This window comes from Acipenser ruthenus, chromosome 14, assembly GCF_902713425.1.
Source record: "Acipenser ruthenus chromosome 14, fAciRut3.2 maternal haplotype, whole genome shotgun sequence".
Taxonomy (NCBI): domain Eukaryota; kingdom Metazoa; phylum Chordata; class Actinopteri; order Acipenseriformes; family Acipenseridae; genus Acipenser; species Acipenser ruthenus.
The window spans coordinates 15,943,068-15,965,053 of record NC_081202.1 but is presented as its reverse complement, the minus strand read 5'-3'; the positions used below and the strand labels follow the sequence as shown (position 1 = coordinate 15,965,053).

The window sequence follows — 21,986 nt, the reverse complement described above, 5'->3', positions numbered from 1 at the left end:
TATAGAAGAAAAAGGATTCAATGATTTAGTTGCTAGATGTAATTGTTAGCATTTAATATATCATGTAAGATGTTTGATAACAATTCCCATTGTATATTACATAAAAAAAATAAAAGGGCAGCCTACGGTTTTCATGTTACAATTGAGATACACTATTGTTTGAGAAGATTGAAGCCAAAAAATATTAAGTTTTATCATTATCACATATTTTTTTTTTTTTTTTTTTTGGGGGGGGGGGGGGGGGGATAGCACAAACTCTACTCCTTAACAAACTGATATGACAAGTTGCGTTTGGATTTTGTTTCATATCCTAAAAGGGAAACCGTTGAAGAGGTTGCTTTTTTAGTCATTTTTATTAACCCTTTCTGTCCTGAATTATTTTTGTTGAGCTGAAGAATGCGAAATGAAGTTGTATAATTAAAGGAACTCCTTTATTGAGTATACATGAGAACAGGACACTATTTTATTTTATTTTATTTTATTTTTATTTTTTTACATATATTTATACGCTACCTAAGACTGGGACCAAGGAGTCCAGTGATGTTCCAACGTGGTTTCTGACTGCATATGTTAACATACCAGTACCTTGAGGTCCCGACTGACAGGGTTAAAGTTGTGATTGGAATGAATGCTTTGTACTTTCAGTGGCACAACATAATTTCTGTTGATTTACTAAGGTGCATGAACCGATTTTAATTAGGACAAATTTCCGGTGTGTGATCGTTAATATAGTTTTTCATTAATGCAGTAAAAAAATTATGAAGACTTCCAATAGTCTCTAAATTACAGTACTGGCATATTGGCCTTCCTGATTTTAATAATGTAAAAATGAAAACCTTACAAGTTTTTGAGGAAAATAAATGTTTATTCCTCAAATTACAAGAAAAATGCAGAATAAATATGTTGTAGATGGCCACTACTCCGAATGCTTTTATGATGGTTAACTTATCAGAAGATTTGATGAAGAGGCATGTTTTCATTTGATAGCATGACATTGGTCTATTGTCAGGCCTTCATGCCAGTGAAAAATGTTGAGCACCTTCTAAAACACTGCCAAATCCATTTTTTGCGTTACTGTATTTTTCTTGTTGTTTACCTATTAAGTTTTGCCTTGAGTGGACTGTTGGTAGGATACTTTTCATTTTCCCTCTGAGCCTTCTCTTCAAGTACATTTTATTTTGAGACCCTTGGATTGTGTGTGTGTGTGTGTGTGTGTGTGTGTAAAATAAATATATATATATATATATATATATATATATATATATAGATAAATAATATGGTTTTGAATGTGTAGACTTAATTGTAGAATTACGTTGTATGTAATGTACATATGAAAAAAGATTGTATTTTGTTCAGTTTTCTTAATAAAAGATACAAACCCTGGTTTTGTCATGTTAAACATGATCTATATGAAATGAAGCAATCTAACTTCTAATACTGTAATAACTTATAATACTTATAGTGATGCTTCTTTCTGTTGCATCTGATTTGCCAGACCGTATCACATAACCTATTTATACCAACTCCCCAGTAATGTTGTTGAAGCTGATACCCTGGGATCTTTCAAGAAGCTGCTTGATGAGATTCTGCTACTAACAACCAAACGAGCAAGATGGGCCAAATGGCCTCCTCTCGTTTGGAAACTTTCTTATGTTCTTTATATTGGATTTTCTTGTCTCCTTTTCACGACAAGTGTTACTTGCAATTACATTTCTTTACCACTAGATGGAGCTACATATTATGATTTCTATTCATCCTCATCATGAAATACCATGTCAACCAAAAAAAAAACATTTTGATTTTACACAAAACAGAACTAGGTCGAATTTTAATGAAATAAGACAAACAAACAGTATAGTATGATTTTTTTTAAAAAATGTATTACTATTTTTTGATAAACAATTATTTGTGTAAAACATTCAATCCAGTTACTGGTACAAATTCCAGTGTCAGACTTGTGTTCCTAAAAACATTATCATTATGCACTTCGATAGCTAGGTTAGATTATAACCAAATGTCTTAATCCAAGTATATACTGAAGATGCATGTAATCTGCCTGTATATTTGCATATTCAATAGTTTTTTTTTGTTTGTTTTGTTTTGCATTTACGCATTGTGTTGTCTTAGAACACCAAAACATTCCTTTAACTGTATTGTAAATTAAAATTCACTTTATGATACAGGGCATGAAAGTGTTAAACAGTGATACAATTGAATTCCTTGCAAGCATTTTAAGTAACTTTACATGAAGTTGAGCAAATCAGACTATTGATCTGATCACAAATGCATATACTGTCATAAAATATGACAATACATTTAAAGTAACAGGTATTAGACAATCGTGCTAATTGTCTGTTTAAAACGTCTTTTATGGCTTTCTGGAACTCCAACAGTCTAACTTAGTACTGTATGTTTTCACAGAACCACAGCAGTGCCTTGTACCTTATGTTCGTGGTCAAGGCAAAACGTAAACCAGCTATTAACTAAGTACTGTACAAAGACAGATAACAATCTTATGATTTCTACGTCACACACAACACATAGTAATTAATAACACCAATCAAGCTTTCATTCATTCAAGAGCATATATATTGTATTTAGAACTTCAGAAATATCAAAGCAGGATCATTTGTTTATAAACTTCAACATTGAGCATGTTATAATTTTTTGAGTAACAATACATTAAGATTAAAAAATAACAGTGCAGGTAAGTGTTGATACATTTTTCAGAGCTACTACAGTATATGTTGCAATGTTAAAAAAAAAAAAAAAAACATTATTTAGAAGAAAAATACACAAAAAATAACCCATACCCTACAATTAAGATTTTGATGCAATTCTCCTTTTGCTCACATGAATAATTTAGTTTAGAACTATATTGCTTCAGACTTTTTAAATATTAAGAGGTATAAAACATTTTTTTTTTTTTTTTTTTTTTAAATATCCACTCGGTCTTTATCAAGAAATAAGTAACGTTCTGTCTTGGAAGAAATAAGTTCTTCAATTTAAATGCATAGATTGTGTCTCAAAGTATTCTGTAAAAATCTTAGTTATTAAGCAGCAAAAAAAAAAAATCTAATTGGGAATTAATAGAATAGAAAGTGATCTCAACACACACACACCCACACCCACACACCATTTAGTGGGTAATGAAAACCTAACGTGATCTTCAGACCCCTAGGTATTGCCCACCCAGAAATTTGGCAGTAGTTGTTTGGGTATCTTGGAGGGTTCAGAAGCGTTCTAGTCTACAGAGATGTTTTGGCCACTTTGCACCACACCCATGGCACTGTGAAACTTGCAGCACACTGCCACATTCTGCTGCTCTGGATTTTTTAGCCACAATGTAATTATTAGAAAAAAAAAAAGACATTGATTGTTTAAAAAAGAAAAAAAAAATCGGAATCCTGTACGCATTTCATAAACATTCAGAATTATTTAATTGTTTTTCCTTCCTGTTAAACCTTGTAGCAGGCTATCAGAAAAGGTGTAGATGCTATGCGTGTGTTTTTTCACACGCAGGCTCATAACTCCTGTATAGTTGTAAATGTGGTAACTTTCAAGTGACTATTACCTTATATAGACAGCATATAATTGATTCACAGACTAAGGATTGTATTAAACTTTTTCACATACATAACACAATCATTTGGTGTTGTAAATTAAAGTTTAGAAACACACAGGTTTACTTGTTTATAGTGTATACAGGGTGATAAGCCTGCAAGCAAGCCAGTTAGATTGAACAATCTCAAAATAGAACTTGGAAGCATTCCAAATGATTGCAAACCTCATAAAAAGTTCAGGGTAGGGGTTAAAAATACATATGTATGTCTATATCTAACCTACCAAAAAGATTCCACTACATAATTTTGTAACCACTTCGTAATTATTGAATAATTACATGCAATACAGGGGTCGACAACTTGTCCATGGCAGTGAATACGTCTAACACACACAGAATTGTACAGAACTTTGTTTGTCAGTGGCCAAGATGTATTATTTTTTTTTTTTAAATGTCCGTCACACCCAACATGGTGCCGACCCCTGATGCAGTATTTTGACAATGGACAATTAATGTGTTACCTAAACTTTAACACTTGGCATTGATGTCACAGATTAAATTTGAACACATTCATAACTTTGTTCGGTACATTTCACAAAAGTCTGCAAAAAATGCCAGTCAGCTTTCTACAAAAATTTTCATTTCAAGGTCATTCTACAAATACAAACATTTTTCAAACTGAAGCACAATATTCTCAATATAATACATTTTAAGGAGTGGAGCGGAGAGTGAGTATAATTGCTGCAGTTCTACAGCAGAGCTCTAAATCTGTCACGTAATAGAAGTAAGCCTTCTATGAAAATATATCATTCTGTACAGTCTGTTGAACGTTTGGTTTATAAGTGGGTGTCCTCTTCCCCATCTAGTTCCTCCTTGGTGAGGTTGTCAATTGGAACAATATAGCCATCATCACTGTTCAGGTTGGCCTTCTTCTCCTGCATCTCAGGCTGGACCTCCATTACCTCCAGTGTAGGGTTGTCATGGTAACCATTTTCAACAGTCTGTAGCTCTTCTGTGAGTTGATGCTGAAGAAATTAGAAAGAGGAATATGAAGTTGTTTTATTATTATATTATGTTGGACACACACAACTTCTGGGCAAAACATCACAATTTGGTATCACATATTTGGTATATTCCTGCTCTTTCCAGTGTGGATTTTTGAATTAACAAATTTGATTTTGTAAAACCTGTGACTATTGTTAGGTTCTAATTTATGAGTACCGACTTTAAAAATATGGCCCACTTTTCTGAAGCTGTCTCCCTATTTATACACCCCCTAAACTGACAAAGACAGGTTTGCCATTGTTATATCTTAGGGTTTAACATAAATAGGGCAGCAGTGTGGAGTAGTGGTTAGGGTTCTGGACTCTTGACCGGAGGGTTGTGGGTTCAATCCCCAGTGGGGGACACTGCTGTTGTACCCTTGAGCAAGGTACTTTACCTAGATTGCTCCAGTAAACACCCAACTGTATAAATGGGTAATTGTATGTAATGTGAAATAATGTATAATGTGATATCTTGTAACAATTGTAAGTCGCCCTGGATAAGGGCGTCTGCTAAGAAATAAATAATAATAATAACATATTTTATGATTCAATTATCAGTATTAAGAACTATTTCTAAAATAGATTATTTAACACATTTTATTTTATTTTTCTGAACTCTTGCTGTATTTAATGAACTATTGCCAGTACATTTAAGCAAGTGATTTTGGAAAAACTGGAATTTTGGAACCTTTTTGTTTGTATTGTGTAAGTGTTGCATTGGAAATGTCTGTCATGGAACTCTGAAGTATGATATTGTAGTGAAGAGAAGGGAATGCCCAGTAGCATTACAAATGATTCTAAATCCTTTGCTAAATGGTCATTAAAGATAAAAAGGCAAAGATCTATATGATTTGTATAGAAGATCATTCTTTTTAAACGTTTGCCCTGCAGTGCAACAACCTTGGTTATGCCTCCCTTAATCCTGGTATTGTATCTCTATGAGTATACTTACCCGTTTGTTCCTATAGGATCTTCTTTGACGTGCAGCATACACAGCGAAGCCAATGATTATGCACAGAAGAACTCCGCTCGAAAGGAGAATCACAATCAATGTAGAATAGTCACCAGAGGGTTTTTCTTCATTGAACTGTGGAAAGATCAATTGCAAATTATAATCTTCATAAATGTCTTTAGCACATAGGAATTACAAATCACACTCACTATTATTATTCTGGATTTGATCTCTCCAGCAACACCAATAAGATGTTCAAAGCAGAAGACATGGGAGCCTATTCATTTTTCTAAATATAACATGAGAACTTTAATTTTAAGTCCATGTTTTCAAAGTTCCTATTTCTACTTACTAGAAAAGTATATTGCAATGCAAATAAATCAGGGATGGAAAGTGTAAGATGCATTAAAGCCCTTTTTTTAATAGATAACTCAACATGCAGCACATGTACTGTTCAAAAAGGTTCTTACCTCATGTAGAAAAGCATTTAGATCACCAAATTTCTGTTTCACGTTATCTTGATTCACTGCAACAAACATGAACACAATACAGTATGACAATACACTTATGACAGATTTAGCTGAAACCCTGATTCATATTCTGTACACTGTCATTAACTTTTCAATTTATAACAAAGCTATAGGTATTAGGAAACTACTACAAACGTAGCACTAAGAATTAGAATCAATAAAATTTATACATCTTAACTATAGGGATGAATAATGACAAAATGAATAAGACTTTTCCACCAGAGTCCTAGTTTCCTCAAGCTGCTCTGCAGCTGAGAATTAGTCTCTTGCTCTTCAATGAATATGGAAGTGGGACGAATAGAAGGAAATTCACAGATATGGCTCACCCAACACACCCTCAAAAACAAATACCTAATGATAAAAAAAATATATGAATGGCCCAGATACCATACTAACTAGCTTATTTTACGATTTTAGAGGTCAATTATCCCCTGACATCTAATAGATAATGTACGTAGAGTGTTGTAACATAGGCGAACTGCAGGGAACATGAGTGAAAAAAAAACAACTTACTGTTAACAGTAAGGCCCAAGAGTTCGGCTCCATTCTTTGTGTTCCTCATTTTTAGGCTACAACTGGAGCTGATGTTCAACCTGGAACACAACTTTTCTGCCACTTTCAATCCTTCTGATGCTTTAAACTCTTCCTAGATAAACAAAACGTGTTTTAGTTTTAACAAGCAATAAAACAATGTTTATGTAATTTAGCTTGGCAGCTCAGATATTCTACGTACTAAACATTATTTTGCAGAATTGTTCAATACATACAAGATTTTGATAAAAAATAAAACATCAGTTATAACACTGTGAATATAGCGTAGGGCCACCATTGGCACTGGTTTTATATGAAGAGTCTGAAACATTTCAAAATCGTTCTGATTTGGGAAACGTTTCAGGTGAAAATGAAAGGACTGTAAAAACATAAATGCCAATTAATTTCAGAAACCATATGGTTATTTTTTAAATTTACAGGAAATCACCTTTGATTCCATCAAATAAAAGATTGTGAAATATCAGGGATGTGATCAGTCCCATACAAAAACACGTGAAACCGACTTGCAAGAGTAAAGTGCACCATATTTATTATTCAAATCAATGTCAGGGTGGAATATTATTTGCATAACAAAGCAATGTGAGGGACAGACTTAACAAAGGGTGTGCTACAAATTGTAGATTTGTTTTCTATTTTTCCCCCCAACCACTGTATTCTTCATAGGCTGTACTTTTATACTCATAACTGATAACTTATTATCAAAGAGCTCCAGCTTTCAGTGTTCGGAATAAAAATGTCTCTCTGGGACTTCACTTTAGGAAAAAGAAAAAAAAACTGTCCAGGAAAATTTTCCATAAATCATTTTTTCCACCAAAAGACTGTGGGACAAGAAGGATCCATTTTTAAAGATGATGCAGTGTTTCCTGTTCCCAAGTCAATTGTTTAGAATAATAAAAAATGAGTTCCGACCGTGTCTAGAACAGTTTTGTACTGTAATGTCAAGTAACGGGAGTTAGTTTTCAAATAAACCAGTTTCAGTTTATTTGGAGACACAATCTAAAACATGCTCAACTCCTACTGTATTCACATCATTGGAACTGTTCATTTTCCTGTTAATATGGCTCAGAAACAAACAGACAAAGCTCAGTTTGCTTGTCCAAATGAATTGAGATGGTGTCAATTAGTTTTGAAAAACACACTCTCAAGTGGGCTGGAGTTTGTTTGGATCACATGCCTGGAACTGAACAACAGTCAAAAATGTAAATAAAATATTCCTAAAACCAAGTGTAAGTGAGCCTTTAGAATGTTGGGGGAATATGTTGAACTAAATGCGGATGAAAAAAATATTGACAAAATTACAGTTCCTTACAAATTTGTAATTATTGTGCTCTGGTGAGCTGAATCATGCTCTGTGATTTATAATCCAATTAAAACACAAGGCATACACAATCAATGACATCTGAACAACCTGGCACAAGAAATTAATATTGTAACAAAAATGTAAATGCGAAAATCAATGTTATGCACATACAACTGGCAAAGACTTACTTGGTTCTGAATTATAGTTCAAAGTGTTTGAAGTTTGTTGACTAAAAGTTAAACATAGTTCCATAAACCATGTATTATCTGACAAGGCCAATGTGATTAATTCTGTATTTAATAATATACCAGAATGCTGGTGCACAACCTTTCCAGGTCCTTTATTTTTTTCCTGTCACTAGGACCATTTTTTCAAGTGCTAGTGTTTAAGAAAGGTCGATGTCAGTTCTTGATTCTTTATAAAACCTCACCATAATTTGTAGAAGACAGAAATGTTCTCTTTTAGAGGGCCTTACAGTTTTCATAGATTTTTTCTTTCTAATTTTTCTTAACTTTTCTCCCAAGTAAACAAGATATTTTCCCTCAGATGATAAAACAGCCTGTTAAATGCGTGTAATTGGCGACCATCTGTTGCTATAATTTCATTTGTGGAAGTGCCTGAAATGTGACATATCCACATCTCTTGAACAATGCTTTTCTTAATACAAACTTAATACACAGTAAGAAAGTTTGGGTAGCAAAAGCTAGTGCCATCAATAACATATGTTAATGAGATGTATACCAAAGATAATCTCATCATGCATGAAAAAAGAAAACCTAGAGCACTGTAAATCCTATAAATCCTGTTATCTAGAAATAACTATAACTATAAATTATTCAACTTTCTAGCACCAGTGTTCCAGGCTTTTCTTACTTTTTCAATGTTCTTCGACATCGAGGTTCTGTCATTGTCCCATTTGGATATCTCAACTCCATCTCACTGAGATATTTCATGTATATGAAAGCTAGCAGAGGATTCACCAAGAAAGCCTCCTGATGGCACTACCGTATCCCTGTCAGGTAACTCTTTATATATGTGTCTAATGTACACAGAGTTACCATCCAATCAAATAAAATATTTTAATTAAGCATTTAGAATGGTTGCAGGACACAAAACAGGTTTACCACGCACAGCATCTAAATGCATACATATCATGCACATTACATTTCTACTTACACATGTTCTGTTATTTAAAATCCATGTAGATTCAGTACTTTCATCTTTTTCGTTAACACATTCTACCTGAATGGGGAGATAACATAAATCACCAAATTACACATAGCCAATGAAGACAAATTACTCTCATGCTCTTGAGTCTATATTCAACTCTGCAAACACACAGCATATTACATTCAGTCTTTCTTTTCAGTTGCAGCATTAGCTGTTTTCCATGTTGTTTAAACTAGCAGTGACATCCACTGAAGCCATTCAATACTAATCTCAAAGGGGGTTCTAAAAACACGACAAACCATCTGGAATCCAATGTTACACAATAAAAACATAAATAATACATGAACCTACATTTGATTTGTGACTGCTGAGGTCTCATTACATTTTTCAGCGAAGAACATGTCTAATAAAGAAAAAAAAACCTTAAAAAGAATGACTACATTGCCTTAATGTTGTGTTTTAGGTTTGGATGGACTGGATGACTTGGAACACCTGACACTATAGTAGATTGAGAAGTTGTGGTGTGGACCGCTGATGTTCCTGTGATTTGCACAGAAGTTTGACTTTGGGTATTGGTATCAGTTGTTTTAGGACTTTATGATATTGTTGGTACCTGTGATCTCAGTGGTGCTGCTGAAGAGGTGGTAACAGTTGAGGCAGATCTTCTTGATGTATTTTCTGCAGATCCAGGAGTTGATGAACTTGGTAAGTTTAATGTGCTACCTGTTGTAGAAGCGCTAGTTGAAGTAGGTGTGTGAGATGAAGTAAGGCTAGTTGAAGTAGGTGGGCTAGTTGAAGTAGAAGAGCTAGTTGAAGTAGATTGGCTAGATATAGATGGGCTAGCTGGTGCAGATGCGGTAGTTAAAACAAGTGGGCTAGTTGAAGTGGATGGGTTAGACATTGATGGGCTATTTGAAGCAGTTAGGCTAGATGAAGTAGATGGGCTAGATGAAGTAGATGAAATAGACGGGCTAGATGAAGTAGATGAAGCAGATGGGCTAGAAGTAGATGAGCTAGTTGAAGTAGATGGGCTAGTTGAAGTAGATGAGCTAGTTGAAGTAGATGGGCTAGTTGAAGTAGATGGGCTAGTTGAAGTAGATGGGCTAGTTGAAGTAGATGGGCTAGTTGAAGTAGATGGGCTAGCTGAAGCAGATGGGCTAGCTGGAGTAGATGGGTTAGATGGAGTAGATGGGTTAGTTGAAGTAGATGGGCTAGTTGAAGCAGATGGGCTAGATATAGTAGATGGGCTAGATGAAGTAGATGAGTTAGATTGTTTTTCACTTGCTGTGAAAAAAAACAGTGTGTTTTAATATTAGCAACATCTGATTATACAGTTTTCATTCATTGTAAATAAAATAGACCCCAGGGATGCAATCAGTTAAGATATGAATCTTCAATTTGTATCATCTTTTCAGTCTCTCCCTGTGATGCTGTCACTGGTCTTTGCTTTTTATGATTAACTCTGTAACACAATCCAGCAATCTATGGGGTTTGTGTCTGACCATTAAAATACTGTAGACAGTCAATTTTTAAATACAGGAAATATACACGGGGTCCATTTTAGTTTGGTGGTTGTAATAGAGGGATTCCACTGTACTTACACATTCCATGAGTTTGATTTGCAGTGATAGTCACAGGAGTGGCAGTAGAAGCTGGTTGAGATGTGGTGTAAGTGATGACTGTTGATGTACTGGAATCTGAAGATAACATTGTCGTAGTTGGGTTACTTTCAGAGTCACTAGTTGTCAATGTTGTACTGTCAGACATAATCCAAAGACCTGAAATTAAAAAGAATGTGATTTATAATCTTGCCTAAAGTCCAGATTGACCAGTGTCAAAGCTTATTCAGGTATAAACTATACCTAGTGTGAGAGGGGGGAGGATTGGGCAAGCAGCAATCCTGGTGGAATTAACCTTTTCTTTACTCATATTCTACAAATATCATGCAAGAAACCGCTGCTTAGTTTTGTTTTTTCACTTACACACTGTGATGGTTGAATCCGCTCACCTACCCTTCATTATAGCAGTGGGAGGTGAAGTAATTTAATTGAGGCATAATTTACAATCTAAAAGAAAAACGAAATTGGTTTTACAGGATTTCTTTATATTTATAATATTTATGCGTGTTCCCTACACATCTTTGTCAGATTTGCAAGGGAAAGAAGTTCATTAACCAACATTGTCACACACAAATATACAATTTACATTTAAGGCTTTCGCCACACCATCACTATGAACAATGCAGCAAGTTAGATAACAAACTTCTTCAGGAATAATTTTTAGATCCTCAAATTGGTTAAATGGTTTTCATTTATTTACCAGTTAATGCTGCTTGTCTGTTTTAAACAATGTGTATGGACTAGCGTCTTTATATTTACAGCACTAATCTAAATAGTTGGAATATTTTAGAAATTACTTTCTCCTTTTTGAATAGTGCCTTAGCATTTAGACATTTTTTAAATCAACATATTTTAATGGAAATGTAATGATTTCCATTACACGAGAGTAGATGTTAAAACTTCATGCTGATTTGAACTCTTGGTTCTCGCCAAGATAAGCACCAACTAAGGTGTGGCTTTACTATAAACTAATGAGATCCATCTACATCGCCATCCATTTGCGTTTCTTTCCATCTGATGTAGATATCCTTCTGCCTGGTGTTGATAGCTAAAGTGTAATGCTGGCTCCAGGGATCAGCTTATTTTGCCTCCCCAGCACACACAACGGCTGCGATGCTGGCCCCGGGGATCAACCACAGTGCGGTCTCCCCAGCGCATCAGCATGACAACCGTCTGGATTGAGCTCTGGGGTCTTCAAGTGGGCACTTTCCATCCTCGGTGTTTCGTCGACTAGCCCACGACACTTCAAGAGGGCTCGACAGTGATTCTGGTGTCCCGGGATCACCCCCCTCCGTCCCTCACTCAACTCAGCCCAGCTTACTTACCCATACCAGATGAACAAGGCGTGCTGCTCCAGACCACAAGACAATGTCTGATCGAAGGTAAGTGGTGGCAATCTCAGGTGGAAAAATAAGCCATTGACCAACATCTGCCAGCATTTTCCAGTCTCTAGTAGCTTCCAGTTGTCCTGGGCGAGGCTTGGTTTTAACACCTTTTCTTGGTGGTTGCTCTCCTGGATGGAGGAATATTGTCTTTTGTGTGTAATGCTTTGATCGAACTGGTGGCAACTTATTGGTCATGTTACGCTTGTCTTCCAATGCCAAGGCCAAACATCGCAGCACCTGGTCATGGCACCATGTAAACCGTCCTTGGCTAAGACCCACCTTACATCCTGTCAAAATGTGCCTTAATGTTGCAGATGATGAACACAAAGGACATGAGGGATCCTCACCCACCCAGAGGTTTAGGTTCTGTGGTGTTGGGAGAACATCATATGTTGATATATCATATCCTGCTATGTTCCATTGTCCATAGGTCTTGCCAGTCAGTTTGCGTTGTTCCACACTCTCCCATCTCATCCATTCTCCCTGCTTGGTTTGGGAAATGGCCTTTATATACCTCATCCCCTCCTCCTGCTTTTGCACCTCGTTGACTACCAGCTTCCTCTGTTGAGCTGAGGTTGCCTTGTGCCATGTAGGAGGAGCTGAACTGAGACCAATACCCCCTCTTCCATACTGAACTTGCCCCAGAACATCACCGATTCGAAGGGCAGCCTTTGCATCTTCCAAGGCTTTCTTTGCCGTCCACTTTCTTCTAGTTTTCAACACTGGTGCTGCCTCCCTTACGCATTTGGTGCGTGACTCTACTAATGTAATTTCCAGTCGGACCTTGGAGCACTTAAACTCCTCGGTTAGAGCAGAGACTGGTAGCTGCAGAATTCCTTTACCATAAAGTCCCACTCTGCTGAGGCAGCGTGGAACTCCCAACCATTTTCTGACGTATGAACTGATTAAAGCTTCCAGCCTCTCAACTGTTGTCAAAGAAACCTCGTACACAGTCAGTGGCCACAGCAGCCTTGGCAGTAGACCAAAGTGAAAGCACCAGAGTTTCAGTTTGCCCGGTAAAGCGCTGCTGTCTATGCTCTTAAACCCTTCCGCTGTTTGTTGTCTAACTTCTCCCACACAAACTGTGTCCTTTAGATCCCTGTCGCACCATCTCCCAAGACTTTTCACTGGCTTCTCAGATACTGTTGGTATTGCCTCACCATTAATGTAGAACCTTTTATCTACTTTTTACCTTTAATTATAGAGATGCTCCTTGATTTAGTGGGCTTGAATTGCATTCATTCCCATTCGATGTTATTGGTTAATTTGCCCAATAACCGATTAGTGCAGGCTACTGTTGTAGTCATGGTTGTCATGTCATCCATGTATGCTCAAATTGGGTGGTAGTGGCATTCCAGAAGCCAAGCGCTCTCCTCCCACTACCCACTTTGATGCCCTAATAATTACTTCCATGGTATGGTCAAAGCCAGTGGAGAAATGGTGCATCCTGCCATTACTCCAACTTCTAGGCATTACCATGTAGTGCTGAATTCTGAAGTTGAAAAACAAAATTGCAAATCTCCAAAGTAGGCTTTCACTAAATTTGTTATTGTCATCGGTACACTGAAAAAATCAAATGCTGCCCGAAGAAGTAATTTAGGTATTGTTTACATAGGGTGAAGGAAGTTCAGGGTAGGAGCTTTTGGAACTGCATCTTTATTGTCTTTTGTTAGAGGAGCAGTCACATGAATTGGGAAGATTTCATCTATTTATAGAGTACAGGAAGTTGGGAATAATAACCTAGGAAATGATGTCAAACACGCCCATTCTGACTGACTTGAAAAACTAAACATTAACAATATTGGCAAATGCTAGCAACTGCTCTGCTGGGGTTTTAGAACAATATCTTGAGCAATTTATACAATCAGAAAGGGATGGTTGAGCAAGCTTATAATACAGCAAATTCTCTGGTGCCTAAAAATATATACAAATGTACTTCTTTGGATGTTCTTGAGGACTTTTCTATGATAATGAAGGTCTGACCATTTACATATTTACATAGTACTGCTGTGGTGTGTTTTCATCAACTGAATCTTTTAATGCTCTGTTTGTTTGTTTCAGCTGTCATACAGGCCGTATTAGGCTTAACAACAATAACAAAAAGTTAATCCAAAATCTCGATATCTGAATACAGAAACATTTATTGGGCAGCTGTATGGTTTGAAGGCTGTTCATATTAGAGACATGGTTGCCATCCCCTGGCCAGTATAAAAATCTACTTTAGTGTAATATGTCTGCTGTACTGTAATGAATCATAAGCACAGTGTGCAAACAAGAATTTATTAATGACCATTTACACAAAGAAGCTGACTTAGATCCTGGGGCTCAGACAGGCTGTGTGTGTAAGAGATTGGTACAATTAAAAATGCACTGTCTGTCCACTCAGCAATCAAACAGGGCCCGCTGTCAGGAACACATTGTTTCAGATAGAGAGCTGGGCTCTGATAAGCCCTGGCTCTTTGAAAAGAAAATGTGTTCTGTATACTCCAGATCTTTCCACCCTTATCACACTGTTCACATGGTCAGGGAGGCCATTATACCATGGATTCATGCTATACAATGTGACATCAGGGTCTTTTGTTAGTCCCTGGTTTTACAGGTGCCGTCTGTCAGTGTGGGCAAGGCGTAAGGGAAGGTGGTTGTATAGCTTAGAAACACTGTTTGTATTTTTGTTTCCATAGTTCTAAAAACAAACTACATCAGTAGAAACAAGGGTTCTTAGGCTTTACCTTGCTTCACCATGGTCTATCAGGAAGTCTATGCAGCTGCTCTGTCCTGTTCACCCTGAGAATGAACTGAATGCTGCTTCAATATCTCAGTAGGTCTAAACGACAACTGTAGTCCCTCTATGTTTCAATACGTTCACCCACCCTTCATGACTTACAGATATAGCTGTATCTTCTTGATAACCCTTGTTAACCCTTGCATCACTACACCGTCTGTTGTATTATATATTAATGGCAACAATGCTTTGGCAGATAATACAACCAAGACTAAAACTGTTCTTTCTTTTGTATAATTCCTGAGCTTGGCCTCCTCCTGTACTGTGTCATAAACACCTGTTAAGAAAGGGAGGTCGAACCTGTTTGTTTCCTGTTCTCATATTACTTACACCCAACAAAGTGCTTCGCTATAGAGATTGACACACCTCTTTAAAGAAGCTGCTGAACTCATTTGCATCACTTAGCACAGCCTCTTTACAGCAAGTCTTGAAAGAAAACCATACAAAATCACTTATGATGTTCAAACATAATCAATTAGTAGAACGGTTTGGTTTTGGATGGTTCAAATTTTGATCATTTGGCATTAATTATGACAATTAAATTCATAGCAATCTAAGTATTCCTGAGAAATACATGTTACACTGGATGATATAATTCAGTACAATCCTAAAATAATTGCTAAAGCAGAAGTAATATGTGCATAGCAATCAATAATAAATGTATACTGATAACACTATATAAATACAATCAATGTTTTGTTTTTACATTATTATATTACATAGCTAACAATCTTGTTCTGATTATAAAGTCAAATTATGGAACACAACAATTAACTGTTTCTGGCATCAAGATTTATTATAGAAGTAGATTTAAGGATTTGAAGCATCATAGTGATGGTGTTACACACAGAAACAAACTCCAGCAATGTAAATGAGCAAAATGAATTACATGCATATTACACAGTGTCCTTAGTTTTTTTGGAGGTTTATGCATTGATCCCCGACACTAAATATGCAAGCTGGGTACTACAAGCATGCAGTGGATTTGTTAAAGGTCTAGAGATGTCACTTCCGCAAGCAGAACAAAACATAAGATGAGGGAGTGTGGTAGCGCAAATTGCTAATTTATGATTGACGGTTACTAATGCACATAATTACAAGACGTGGAAGCGTGTTGTTTTTTTAATGGATGTTCAAACTTCTTTGTCGACCTATACCGAGTTCCTGTCGTATTCTGTAGTATTCACGCTCAAACCTCTTCATATAATTACCTACTTTGTTTGTGTATTTTAAATTAATTTATCAATGTTATTATGTTTAGTTTCATTGTGTTGCATACTCTTTATTATATATTTGTTTGTCCTATAACCTTATTGAAAAATGTATATCCAAGTTATATCCTAATTCCATTTGAAATAATTGTGCAAGCATTATATACACACACACACACACACACAAACACACACACACTATATATATATATATATATATATATATATATATATATATATATATATATATATATATATATATATAATCTCAAAGAGCCAGCTAAATATATATAGATAGAAAATATATAGCTAAATCAAAAAGCACACGAATTAAGACTCTATTTGAGGATGTATTAACTGGAGACCCTGTTTCATTTTGCTGTTGGACACATAAAGGTTTAATTACAATTCATCTCCAGCATTAAAGCCTGGGTTAGCTCCAGCACTGCCCCATGGCGAGGTCCCGTTTGTTCACAGCAGGCGTTACCTCAATCCTATTTTGTGTGCGTCTATATACAATTAAAGAATGACAGTGTCAAACGGGAGTGTATTCAATTGACTCATTTCCTGGGTATGTTGTAAAAATAACCTTTCTGCAAAGGGCGAGAACAAAAGAGAGCAGCCCTCCACCCCCCCACCCCCCCTTCCTTTAATAAAAACGTTATTCCCTAGCGTATGGTAACTCCTTTTTCCTTATATAAACACCTACATCTGATGGGATTAAATCGAACAGACCAGATATTTTAAATACGAAGATCAATATAGTACTGCAAAACTTGATCAATTGAAATTCCTCTGATCATTCAGTTGAAAGTATTTTAATTCATTATATTAAAACTGGCAGCTACAGAATAAAACTTTATTTTGTCATTTTTATAAACAGTGCAGTCCATTGACGTGTCACTTATTTGGCATATTGAGCTGATCTTTTAAAATGCTAGCAGAAAATACAAATGCCACAATCAATACATTATTTTACAGTGCAGCTTGTGCCAAGCTGGGTTCTCTTTGTAAGTCTGGCCCCATGACAAATATTTTTAGTGAGGTTACATATTGAATCTACTGAACCTCCCTGGTGGGGATCACAGTGATGCTACCCCATTGAAGAGCTCACAGGGGAGGTTCATTCAAATGTACCACCAAAGAAGGGTCTTTCTTTACACAGCTGATATGCCACAGTTCAAGAGAAAGCTACTGTAGTGGATTCTTGGGGTGGAAGGTAAAGCTTCATATTAAAAGAGAATGGAGGATTGAATGTTGCCTAATGTATTGAAAAGCAGTAACACTTCAAACTGTGGCCACAATAGACAGGGCCCAAACAGTTACAGTGCCTTGCGAAAGTATTCTGCCCCCTTGAACTTTGCGACCTTTTGCCACATTTCAGACTTCAAACATAAAGATATGAAACTGTAATTTTTTGTGAAGAATCAACAACAAGTGGGACACAATCATGAAGTGGAACGAAATTTATTGGATATTTCAAACTTTTTTAACAAATAAAAAACTGAAAAATTGGGCGTGCAAAATTATTCAGCCCCTTTACTTTCAGTGCAGCAAACTCTCTCCAGAAGTTCAGTGAGGATCTCTGAATGATCCAATGTTGACCTAAATGACTAATGATGATAAATAGAATCCACCTGTGTGTAATCAAGTCTCCGTATAAATGCACCTGCACTGTGATAGTCTCAGAGGTCCGTTTAAAGCGCAGAGAGCATCATGAAGAACAAGGAACACACCAGGCAGGTCCGAGATACTGTTGTGGAGAAGTTTAAAGCCGGATTTGGATACAAAAAGATTTCCCAAGCTTTAAACATCCCAAGGAGCACTGTGCAAGCGATAATATTGAAATGGAAGGAGTATCAGACCACTGCAAATCTACCAAGACCTGGCCGTCCCTCTAAACTTTCAGCTCATACAAGGAGAAGACTGATCAGAGATGCAGCCAAGAGGCCCATGATCACTCTGGATGAACTGCAGAGATCTACAGCTGAGGTGGGAGACTCTGTCCATAGGACAACAATCAGTCGTATACTGCACAAATCTGGCCTTTATGGAAGAGTGGCAAGAAGAAAGCCATTTCTTAAAGATATCCATAAAAAGTGTCGTTTACAGTTTGCCACAAGCCACCTGGGAGACACACCAAACATGTGGAAGAAGGTGCTCTGGTCAGATGAAACCAAAATCAAACTTTTTGACAACAATGCAAAACGTTATGTTTGGCGTAAAAGCAACACAGCTCATCACCCTGAACACACCATCCCCACTGTCAAACATGGTGGTGGCAGCATCATGTTTTGGGCCTGCTTTTCTTCAGCAGGGACAGGGAAGATGGTTAAAATTGTTGGGAAGATGGATGGAGCCAAATACAGGACCATTCTGGAAGAAAACCTGATGGAGTCTGCAAAAGACCTGAGACTGGGACGGAGATTTGTCTTCCAACAAGACAATGATTCAAAACATAAAGCAAAAATCTACAATGGAATGGTTCACAAATAAACATATCCAGGTGTTAGAATGGCCAAGTCAAAGTCCAGACCTGAATCCAATCGAGAATCTGTGGAAAGAACTGAAAACTGCTGTTCACAAATGCTCTCCATCCAACCTCACTGAGCTCGAGCTGTTTTGCAAGGAGGAATGGGCAAAAATTTCAGTCTCTCGATGTGCAAAACTGATAGAGACATACCCCAAGCGACTTACAGCTGTAATCGCAGCAAAAGGTGGCGCTACAAAGTATTAACTTAAGGGGGCTGAATAATTTTGCACGCCCAATTTTTCAGTTTTTTATTTGTTAAAAAAGTTTGAAATATCCAATAAATTTCGTTCCACTTCATGATTGTGTCCCACTTGTTGTTGATTCTTCGCAAAAAATTACAGTTTCATATCTTTATGTTTGAAGCCTGAAATGTGGCAAAAGGTCGCAAAGTTCAAGGGGGCCGAATACTTTCGCAAGGCACTGTATTTACAGTCAGCCTTCTCTGGGGTCAGAAGCTGCAACTGGTGGCTGATTCACAAAGCGTCAAAAGTCAACACCGCCAAGAAAAACAGATCAATTCTGATATCTTGACAAGCTCTTGGGCGTAGCTGCACTGAGTTTCTCAGAGATTATAACTACCCCTGATCCAAGTAAAGTAAATTGTGACTGTGAATAGGAGCACCTACTGTACAGTGCAGTAGTCCAGTACTTCAGAAGAAACACTGGACCCACAAAATGAAACACAGAAACAGAAAATGAAGTACTGATACCTTTTATACCAAATCAAGAAAAACAATACTCAAAAGAATTCCCGTTTACTCACAAACATACGTTATATTGCTCAGTAAAAGGTTATTGGATTACTGCTATTTCCAAGATTATTAGCATCTGTAATGCAAAAATACAGACAATGCTGGATAACCAAGCCCAAGTTGCACAAACATATTGAGCCACAGTGAGAAATAATGATGTCTGTATGGAAACCTACAGTACGAGCCCTGAAACAAGACCAAGGATTGAAAGATTTTCCAGACGACACATTTTATAGAGGAGGCTAACCAAGAAAAAAATGTAAACTGCTTTTGTAAAGATGTTTGCTGCCCTATCATTTCTGTCTATATTAATGAGGTTTCTTCAAAATGGAGAAAAGATGGAAAAAACAATGGAATTAAATTAAATATAAAATTCAAATAATGCACAATGTATAAAACTAAAGGTACTTTTTGTTTAGTCAATAGTTTACCAGTATACAAAAATGCAATCTTAAAGGTCTATCAGAGACTAGGAGTCCATGATAAAAGTTTGCAGAAGATTAATGAAAATTCATGGCAGTTATCGTGTTCACCATGTAAAGTGTGACAGACAGACAGGAAATGATCAGTGCATGTGAGTCCACATTTTCTATATCTTTGTTTTCACTTTTATTTTATAGTGTTATGGATCAATTATGCTACACTGTTTCTTAATAGTTACAAGTGATATTTCAGTACCTAGAACAGCTTTAATTTGTCCAGGCCTAAGTGGACTAAAAAGTGCAATGTAGTTGTTACCAGTGCATTTTCAATGAACAGAATCTCTGCATTAAGCAATTCTTGCATTTATTTGAAACAGGTGTGACATGTATTATTAAGCAAAATAAACACTCCCTATTCAACAGCTCTAATTAGAGTGATCTCCAGAAACCTGGGATCAGCAGTTTAGGAATATGTTGACTTTACCCAAATTGATTAGATTAAGACAGACCTTCTCAGTGCTAGTGTACTGTCTAACAAGATGTGCTCCCCTCCCTGCTCTTTGGAGGTACCTTAATGTGTAATAAAAAATAGAAAATGAATGACTAAACAAAAAGCTGTGCACAAGTAGACATAAAACAAGTGTGTATCAGGTAGATACACAATCTCATCTTTGGAGACCACTGGATGAAAAGTGTACTGTATAAGAATGGCCAAACACATTAAAATATGTAGTTCCTTATGATCCAACCTTAGGATTTAATGTAGAATGTGTCACTTCAAATAATTCACTTTTTTTCAGTGTCCTCACTGGATATTATGCTTAAAAAACACACAATTGACAACGTTATTGATGGAATGATAATGAAAACATATTTGCTATACTGATTAGTTTTTTCTTTTTTCTTTTTTTTGCGGCTTTGCAGCACTATCACTTACGGAAAAAACACATGTGATTCACATGGGAAACACATGTTATCACATGTGAAAATAATTATTCACATGTGTTCATATGTGACCACATTAAAATATCATTGATGATCACATGTGATTATAAAATTCTCAGCTGAAACACATGTGAATATGAAATTCACATTTAAACACGTGAATATTTCCTGATCACACGTGATTATACCATTTTACATCTGATATGTGATAAGCTCTTACAGCAAATTAAACTTGTTTGATCAAATAAAAACATGTTAAGTTAAAAAAATATATAATAATGGACACAATAAAGAATATAGAATGCAAATAACTTATTGTATGCTTCAATTAGTAATCCTGTCAAAACGTTAGTAACTATAGAATTGAATATTGCATGGTAGGGTTTTTTTTAATGTTAACCGGTTTTTGCCATCTCCAGCACACTTATCCCCGTTATCTTCCACCCTACTGTTGCCGTGTTCCCTTGCAAACTCAACAACAAACAAACTTTTTCTCCGCTGTGTTTAGTAAACATGTTTTCTATCAAACGGAACTTGAAAGTATAATTTATCATGTAAAATATAATGAAACAGTTTAAAAACTCACCCATGAAACCAATCACACCAACCAGGACACGCATTTTCTTTCCTTTCTCCCTCTTCTTCACACAGCCTGTTTTCACCAATTACTGTGGATGCAAATAAAAGGTTTCGGATTTTTTTTAACGGGTCCTTGTATTTTTTTTTTTTTTTTTTTAAGTAAATAATGTTGTTACTATTCGCTGTTGCTTATAAAGATGAGAATGTTTTTGTTCGTGGGTTAATCAAGTGTGTTTTTGCAGGTCAGATGCCGAGTCTCGCTCTTAGGGCTTTCATGTGAATGTTGCAGACGTGAGGTCAGTGAGTTGAGTGGCTGGCTAAGATGTGCACTAGAGCTGGAGTTTAGCGATGTTTGAAGCGCTGGCACTGCTCACATGCATCAGATAATGCTCAGACACTCACTATGTGAAACCAAAACAGGACCCAATAAAAACACTGGGAGGACCCCATGCACTCCAACAATAATAACAAAGGAAATAACTTCAAACCCCGCTGTTCTTCTGGGGGCTGTTGTGGACAAGTTAAATGATACAATCCAATAACATTTTTAAGCTATATATATATATATATATATATATATATATATATATATATATATATATATATATATATATATATATATATATATTATAAAGCATTTTGTAAT

General features: G+C 36.3%; 1 protein-coding gene across 1 annotated transcript; it reads right to left on the bottom strand.

Annotated features, from left to right (window-relative positions):
• Positions 1–2,909: 2,909 nt before the first annotated feature.
• On the bottom strand, positions 2,910–21,746 carry LOC117419399 (uncharacterized protein DDB_G0271670-like). The gene is made up of 8 exons (XM_034032119.3): positions 21,348–21,746; positions 10,714–10,890; positions 9,726–10,396; positions 9,119–9,184; positions 6,604–6,736; positions 6,031–6,086; positions 5,561–5,695; positions 2,910–4,587 (listed from the first exon to the last, which is right to left on the bottom strand). Exons 1-8 carry the CDS (start codon positions 21,379–21,381, stop codon positions 4,399–4,401), a joined length of 1,461 nt encoding a protein of 486 aa, XP_033888010.3. The 5' UTR covers positions 21,382–21,746; the 3' UTR covers positions 2,910–4,398.
• Between the last annotated feature and the right edge of the window lie 240 nt (positions 21,747–21,986).

Excerpts from the sequence above, each read along its gene's own strand:
- LOC117419399 (XM_034032119.3), bottom strand. The coding sequence starts at position 21,381 with ATGCGTGTCCTGGTTGGTGTGATTGGTTTCATGG. Across the intron at positions 10,891-21,347 it reads TGGTGTGATTGGTTTCATGG|GTCTTTGGATTATGTCTGAC; the intron begins GTGAGTTTTTAA and ends TTTTAATTTCAG. Across the intron at positions 5,696-6,030 it reads TAAATGCTTTTCTACATGAG|TTCAATGAAGAAAAACCCTC; the intron begins GTAAGAACCTTT and ends ATCTTTCCACAG.